This window comes from Enoplosus armatus, chromosome 3, assembly GCF_043641665.1.
Source record: "Enoplosus armatus isolate fEnoArm2 chromosome 3, fEnoArm2.hap1, whole genome shotgun sequence".
NCBI classification, from domain to species: Eukaryota; Metazoa; Chordata; class Actinopteri; order Centrarchiformes; family Enoplosidae; genus Enoplosus; species Enoplosus armatus.
The window spans coordinates 8,787,268-8,795,958 of NC_092182.1; the positions used below are offsets into that span (position 1 = coordinate 8,787,268).

At 40.6% G+C, this 8,691-nt stretch overlaps 1 protein-coding gene across 1 annotated transcript; it reads left to right on the top strand.

Moving 5' to 3' along the window:
* The first annotated feature begins 1,980 nt into the window (after positions 1–1,980).
* On the top strand, positions 1,981–4,814 carry myl2a (myosin, light chain 2a, regulatory, cardiac, slow). The gene is made up of 7 exons (XM_070903164.1): positions 1,981–2,032; positions 2,650–2,742; positions 3,251–3,326; positions 3,503–3,607; positions 3,716–3,794; positions 4,015–4,063; positions 4,333–4,814. The coding sequence occupies exons 1-7, from the start codon at positions 2,030–2,032 to the stop codon at positions 4,435–4,437; spliced, it is 510 nt and encodes a 169-aa protein (XP_070759265.1). The 5' UTR covers positions 1,981–2,029; the 3' UTR covers positions 4,438–4,814.
* The last annotated feature ends 3,877 nt before the right edge of the window (positions 4,815–8,691 follow it).

An 8,691-nucleotide genomic window follows, 5' to 3' on the forward strand; every position in this document is an offset into this window, starting at 1 on the left:
GTTCTCAACAATAGCATCTGCTCTGTCGGTTAACAATAACTCCTCTGACCTCCTTCTGCTGTTAGTTCATCAACAGTAGTTAATGTGGCAGTGAGTGGACAGAGTGGAGGGAGGCTTTCAGCACCTCTCTTTATAGATCACCCACCGGAGGCCTCACCTCCTAACCCAGTCTCATTTTCACAGACTGTCACTTTTCTTGACCCGGGAGCCACAAGTGGTACTGGACGACTTGTTAATGGTGCAGAGACACGTAGCACAATGTAAGGACATGCTCTGTGTCGCACTTGAGTATGTGGCACCTACTGCTGTTGACAACACTGAGCTTAGTTTCACAAGCTCTTTAAATCTAACACCAGTGTAGTGTGCAAAGTAGGCCGAAGACATCCTTTGCAGCTCCTTCATTGGCCTGTATCCTCCATGTCATCTCATTTTGAATTGAATTTAAAGAATCAATGTTTTTCTCTGTCTTAATCTTATCTGACAGAACAACCTGAGCCATGGTTGTTGTCTTTCATCTACAGGCTCCAGTAGAGAAGAAGCCAATGGAGGTGAGAAAGTTTCCAGTCAGACATTTCATTGGCATGGATGTCAACAAGTGCTTTTACCTTTCAAGAATACATGAGGTCTCATAAATAGTGTGTGGCATGCGCGCTGTGCCATACTGTGCTATGACATTGACAGGGAAAGGTAAGCTGGCGCCAATCATGTGAAGAACCATGTGAGAAATGTGACTAAGGTTGGTGGTAACACGGTCCTGACAGGCCAGTAAATTACACTCAATGAGCTGGTGTTGTCCACGCTCTCTCATCACGTCTTCTATCCAATGAGGACAAGAAATGATCCGTTGGTAAAAGTGGATGAATTCAAGCTCAAAATTGCAGTCCTTGGATACAAGCTGTGACAGCTCAGGTTTTCAAAACCTTTAGTGGGTCAAAGATGAAGATCTTTATAATCCAGTTCTTCAAATAGGCCTCTATCTTGTCATCTGATGGACTGGTGAAATCTTTTCACCTGGGAACTACATACAAAGTGCATATATACTATATATATACAATCTATTCAACTGTTTGATAAAAATCAGAACATCATTTCTTATTTTTCTGCAGTGTTCATTCATTATTCCAAGGACTTTTTGAAGTTTTATTCTAATTTATCTCTAATGTATTTCATCTACAGTTACATCACACAAGTTATATTTAATGCATTAGGTGGGTGCATGTCCTAATTTTCAGCATCTACCCAGCCTTAACATTTCCTTAAACTTTTGGGAAGAAAGTGCAGTTTAGACTGCATCCATTTGAATGGTCGTAGTTATCTGTTTTAAAATACCCAATTTTCAGATGGAGTCTGAGCGGTTACAAAAACGTTTTAAAAGTTTGCTCTAGGTGAGTAGGTCAAACAAGTGGTCAGCTGGAAGAAAGCTGCCTGATTTCTGCCATATTAAGAACAATTTTGTGACTTCATCTCATCTGTGCTGGAAGTTCGGCTCAACGTGTTTGACAATAGCACAATTCTCCTTATCGTTTAGACAAAGTATAAAAGAGGCTGCAGACTTTAAAACCAGTCTGGCAGATTTAATTCTCTGTCTTGCATTTATAACATCACTTTCATTGAGTTAATACAGTGGCTGTCTGTAGTTTGGACAGTTAAGGCAGTGGTCTGTGGACAGAGGGCAGTTTAAAGCGAGTAAGTGTTTTAACCTTCAGTCTGCTCTTGATATTCTAAACCAGTTATTCCAATCTCTTTGTCCATTGTCAATCACGACCGCACAGGGCGAGTGGCTACTACAGATGGGTGTGTGTGTGTGTGTGTGTGTGTGTGTGTGTGTGTGTGCGCGCGCGGGCTTTTTTTGCGAGCATGCAATACTGTATGTGCTGTATGAAGCATCATTACCTATCACTTCCTAAAGTGGACATAGTTTATAAATATCATCCAGTAGAGCTGAGCGATGGGGCTACAAAAGGCTACCCACAATCTCCCCCATTGTTCACTGGCATCATTGTTGGTCTGACCTCCCAGCTGCTCAGCCATGGTAAGTCACTCTGTGTGTCTGTGTGTGTGTCTGTGTGTGTGTGTGCCGTTTGATGGTGCAAGGGCAGATATGGGACATGATTTTTTGGCTTCAAGGATGCTAACTGTATTTAGGATAGATGAGTGCAATAATTTAACACTCTCATCTGTGTGTTTATATCATTTAAAACTCTAGGTATTTAATATTTCTCTACATATCTCAACATTTTCTGTGATGAATGATTAGCTTGATGAAATACCAAGTAAACATCAACACATATTTGGATGGGAAGTAGCTCACCTTTGCAAAAGTTCCATTTTTACCAAACATTGAATGCGTTGGTATGTACATACTACATGTAATGCATCCTAAATTACAAAAAAGAAACACAGAGTTTGACTTTCTAAATGATACTGAAATGATAAATGTGAAATTGTTATTGCCTTCATATGGCTTAGACAGTCAACTCATTTTTTCAGGTTTAATGCACTTGTCTCATCGCTTTTATAAATGATATGTTAATATTTTCTGTTATTAAGCTACACATCCCCTATTTATTTATGTTGTCTGACATGTAGCTTTACCTTGACTGGTATGTAGTGTCTGCCTCATCTCGCCTCCTTTCTTTGTGCCAAAAGGCCCCCAAGAAAGCCAAGAAGAGGACAGCAGAGGGAGCCAACTCCAACGTCTTCTCCATGTTTGAGCAGGCTCAGATCCAGGAATTTAAAGAGGTGAAAGCTGAGCGATCAAATTTTTATTTCGCTGATTTACATTTGGATGTGGATGACATGAGAATAGTTTATAGCTCACTATGTTCAGTATTATCATCCAAGTGTTTCTGTTTTAAAAATACACAGCAGCACATACAGAGGTCTCTATGTCTTCTCCCCTTTATGTCCTCCTCTGTCTTTCCACTGCCATTGTTCATCGTTGTAGTATGTCCACCTGTCTATTTTCCTGCCCCTGGCTGGGCAACAGTGAGGCTTGTGGTATGCTGGTATGAGGGTCAGTGGTGCCCAGAAATCCAGACTGTGTCATCAGTGATTAGGCTGCAGATAAACTGTAGGGCATGCCCTGGATGCCGGGCTAAACCCCGGTGGTGGGGGGGGGTGCAGGTTATAAATACTTACCAGTGTTCACCTATAAAGAGGGCACACAAAATATTCAAGGGAAGAAAGAGAATCTAAAACACATGACTCATTTATATGTACTGTACCTTCTCCCGCGCACTGACCTCAGGCCTTCACTATCATGGACCAGAACAGAGACGGCTTCATCGACAAGAATGATCTGAGGGACACTTTTGCTGCTCTAGGTATGTTGAAGTCACCGATATTCAGTCTTCAGTGTGGTGGCAGATAAAAAAGATCATAGTCTTTGAGGAGTAATCATTAGATAAAGCAAAACAGATCCTAGATCAACAACAGCCAAGGTCCGTATTTTTCTTAATGTGCAGCTAATCTACTTGTGTCATATGTTTACGTTGAATAGGACGTCTCAATGTGAAACAGGAAGAGATTGATGAGATGCTCAAAGAGGCTCCTGGCCCTATCAACTTCACCGTCTTCCTCACCATGTTCGGTGAGAAGCTGAAAGGTAAGAACACGTTGGCTAAAGATTAACATTTTATCACAAAAGCTAAACCCAAGTCATATTAATTTAAATATGTTTGGAGAAGTGTATTGACTGTGTTAATGTATCCAGGTGCTGATCCAGAGGAGACCATCCTCAATGCGTTTAAAGTCTTTGACCCTGAGGGGAAAGGTGTGCTGAGGAAGGACTAGTAAGTGGCTTAATGCACTCCATTCCTCACACCAAGCCAATTTGCAATGTGTTATGTGAGCTTTCACTTACAATTTATGACTGCGTCTGAGTCTGACAGCAATCATTCATCCCAGTACCACTCCACAATAAATAGAGCCATTATGACCTGCACATTTCCTCCTGGTGTGAACACAGGCCTCATCAACTCATACAGTGTTTCTTCTCTTTTTCCTGTTCAGCGTGACACAGATGCTAACAACACAAGCCGACCGATTCTCCCCCGAAGAGGTACAATGTAGTCCTTTTACACTAATTATCGTTATTATGTCAGATTGCTTTGTGTGTGCGGGAGATTCCAAAACGCACCGAAGGATGAACGTCATCATGACGAGCGGCTACATCCACGTCAGAAACATTTACATACAAAACAACAACAACAAAAAACCCCAGTGAATCATCATCAGACCTTTTCATGCACACTGAGCTATGTGTTGTCTGTCTGAAGGGAGTAAAGCTCTGATAAAAGTGATGGTAATATCTGTTCTTTTGGTGGTTAGATGGAGCAGATGTTTGCTGCCTTCCCCCCAGATGTGGCAGGAAACCTGGACTATAACAACCTGGTTCACATCATTACCCACGGAGAGGAAAAGGACCAGGAGTAAAGCGTTTTTGTCGTCATGTTCATCAAATAGAAAGTACGTGACATACTTGAAACTGGCCCACTGCCCTTGAAGGAGATATGGACTGTGGTGTATTCATGCATCTTAATGTTGGCTGCATTGTCTCTGTACGGTACTCACTCAAGAGCTCAAGAGGATCAAGACAAAACGCCAAAAACTGACAATTGACAGCATCAACATAGTGAGCTGTCTTGCTCCCTTCCTGCTTTATCCACACTATGTTCCCACATTCATCTGAGACTAATTCAATTATTGTCCTTATCATTTTGTGCACTCCAACCACTTGCCTATATTCTTCATAGAAAATATCCATTCGTTAGGTCTGTGCTTGTCCGTCTAATAAAGGTTTTCAAAGACAACCTGCTCTCTCATTCTGATTTTATTTTTAAACATTTGATCAAGACAAGGAGGAAAAAACAACATAAACTGTATAGAGACCGTGTAAAAGAGGTTATATTCCTGTGAATGGTGCTCATATGTTCATAGGATCATCAGATTACTGCTTGAACACATGGCTATACCAGCTAGTCTTTTAATTCCATGTTAGATAGTGAATATGTGCACTTGAGAATAGTAGATGTGCAGTTGGGTTGGTGGTCCTCTGAAATCCCCAAGAGATTGATCCAAAACAATGCGTGTGGCATTGTTTGTGTGTGTGTGCCTGTATGTGTGTATTGTGTGTGCGCATTCAAATGTTTGGCTACCGAAACAAAGGACTTTACTGAGACAAAGCCCTGCTGTTGTTATTTTAGTGCTGTGATGATGCGAGGAGGGTAATACTATACTGTGAGTTCAGGCGGCAAGCGCACAATAGGATGCCACCGAGTGATCCTCAAAACCCTCACCTCCCTTACACTTGCCAGACCTTGGCAGGGTGATGTGGGGGGGGGGGGGGGGTCCAGGGCAGGGCAGGGCAGGGGAGGGGGCATGTAGGGAGTGGTGAGGGATAAGTGCTTGGATCAACTTGGACATTTGAGGTTACATCATGCGTCCTGTTTTAACAGTTCTGTAGGAGCAGACGTGGCCATTGAAGGAGGGGAACTCGGGCACTGGGAAGAAATGGCACATAGCAAAGAGGAATGACTGTTATCTTAAAGCTGCACTAAACAATATTTTCTATATCAGCAGTTGATGATGCAACTATGTGTAGTGTGAAAGAGAGTCTGGTATTACTGGCATCACTACTTCTGCACATATTACTATCACTGTGACTTCATATGCATATCATATGACCTACATCATATCATATAAAAACAAAAAACTGAATTTAAAATCATCTCAACTACATCAGGAATAATAATAAACTAAAACAATTGGCTAAAAGTGAAACACACATTGAAAGTCCCTTTGATATTTAAGCAAGACCCTTCAGAGGCCCAAGTTTCAGAATACAGTATACGTCGGTGTAGTAGTTTACCTCCTGATGTAGAGAGACCAAGTGATCCTTCTGCTGGCTGATGAGCTTCTTATGTTGGTGATTTTCCTCCTGCAGGATATTGTAAAAAATGTCGTTAAAATGTCTGTCGTCATTTTGATTTAAAGACATGACAAGATTCAGTTAGTGATTAACTAGTTGGTTATTCCACACATGAGTAGTTTGGCAAATAACCACATGAAGCTTTGGCATTAATATTTCTGAAGATAATGACCTACCTGCCAAATATGGAGTAAAATCCTTATTAAATCTAGTTGGGAGGAAATCTCACTCAGAGGAGAAATATCTTTATAGATTATTCTTCAGTTTACTGTAGTAGTGAAACTGTGGACGTTCTAAAAGAGTCTGTTTTTATTTACTGCCAATATCATACGAGTAAAAAAAAATGTATGATAATAATAATAATAATATATCTTAAAATGAATAAGACCATGGCACTGAAATAAAACATGAAAAAGTAAAAAGAACAGCATCAGTAGCATTGATTGGTAATTCGCCGGATCTGAATGTGTGCGTTTGTACATGAACTCCCCCTAGCGACCATTGAGGAAAATGAAAGATAAAATAAATCAACGAGGCATCCATAATGATCAACAAGGGCTTCAACGCTCACAGTATCCACAACATGCCCTTCTGAAAAATTCATTCTACAGGCCTAAATAAAATTCCTCAAAAGCAAACCTATACATTATCATGCAGCAAGATAAAAATGATAGCTTGTTGAGATGACATAAAATACATAAAACACATAAAGACCTATGTAAAGCCACGATAAGGTCATCTCACTGCTGAGCACCACACACTGTGGATCCCTGTAGGAATATTATTGGAATATTACACCAACCATTGATCAGGGGAAGCATTTTACAGTGTGCTGGGGTTGCAATTAACGCTCTCTCGCAGAGGTTTATATTGAGATTTAATACGGTTCTTAAGTGGGATTCAGTCCATTGAGAAATAATAGATGAATTTTCTGTGAGAACAGTCGATTTTTGCTGAGTGTGTGTTCAGAGAGGGCTGACTTCAGCTGTGAAGAAAACGGGTAAGGAGTCAGTTCTCTCCTCATTCATTAGTGTTAGTGTAGTATCTGTATTTAACTTACATTGCATTGTACGTGTGTGTGTAAAAGCTTTTAATTTCTCATTTCTATTTTGTTGTTTTTACTCACACTTTGTTACATCAAAATGACAAAAGTGTCCCTTTCTATTTCAATGTGGACCCATTTTAAGGCCAGTTAGCGTTCTGATATCCTTTCAACAGACAAACCTTCAAACTCACAGAGCGTATAGTATGTTGGTCATGTCTGCCATCAGTATCACAACACTCATATGGGTTCAGAGGAGGAGTTACTTCGTTTGGAGTAATTGATAACCTCAGTACTAAAATGAAAACAAAAACATGTTTTATGGTTGAAATTGTCGTGCTAACTTCATAAACCATCAGAGTATTAATTGTATCAGTGTTATCAGCTTCCTGTTTATGTTATTCTAGGCCTTCTGTCGCCAGGCAACTTGTAATCCAAAAGCAGGCATTGAATTAAGAGTCTACTTTTTTTACTGGGCAGAAGTCAACATTTAAAGTAATACATTCATTAGCTGAAACCAATAACATGGGATGTCAATCACAGTGGACGCAGGGTCTGAAGGGACTATTTCCCTTTTCTATTCTATAATTTTCTGTTTTTTATCTTGTCAGTTTGGTAAAGTTTGTTGAAAAGTTGGACAATGGGCCAAGAGAGACATTACTCCTACTACTTCAAGCTATTAGCCTAAACTATTTTGAATGTTTTGCACTTGCTCCTCCTATAATATGTATAGCCAATTCTATAAAATAAGTCGATACATTGAATATTTGGACGCCAAATTGTTGTTTGAAATCATTCAAGTTATGGCAGCTTTCAAATGTGCAGTTGCAGGCACATTTAGAAGACAGGTGCACCTCCAGGTAATTCTGCAAAATCATGATGGCATTTCACCTATAGATGGCGCTATGGCAACAAAAAAATGTAAATGTACAGAGGTTATGAGTCTTGCTCGCTTGGGATTTTATACAATCTCTCCTTGCAAAAAGGCCTGAAAATCCCAAGACAGGATTGAGGTAGTCTCCAGAAATCATGACTACCATCAACCAGCTGTCATCTACAGTACAATATCTTTGTTCAGTTGTTTTATCCTTGAATACATTTGAATAACTTCAGTCAACTTGGCAAGAAAAGACAGCAGAGAAAGCAAGGCACACATTTATATCACCAAATATCACTGCAAGTTCTTTCCTTCGTTCATATATTGTCAAAAGCTTTAGCAAACACAAATCAATCAGTTCAGGTTTTCAGAATGATTTAATGAGATTGATTAGATTGATTTTTGATGCTAACAATTCGGGCTCACTCCTCCTCGAAACTTGAGCCCTCCCCACTCAGCAGCCGCTCCTCAAGTGACCCTAACCCTTTTACAATGAACATTCTTTAAGCTCCTCCACAAGCAGCTCATCGAAGCTATGAACGGCTTCCGCCACCTCCAGCTCCACTCTAAGAGCATCCTCCCTTGTGTGAGCCCTGACCCTCTCCTCAGTGAAGTCACTCAGCTGTTTTTCCTCTTAGAGCAATGTCTGAAGCTTTGAAGAGCCTCCTTTTCATTGTCCTCGACATCACACTTGTGTTTTGTCAGGATGGGGATCTTCTGGCGTGAAGTCTCTTTTTCTTCATCCCAAGCCATGAGGTTCATCTTGGCCTCCTTGGTGATTGTGTCCATCTCTTTCCGTAGATCTTGTCTTGCCGGGCCTGCCTCTCCTCCTCCTCCTCC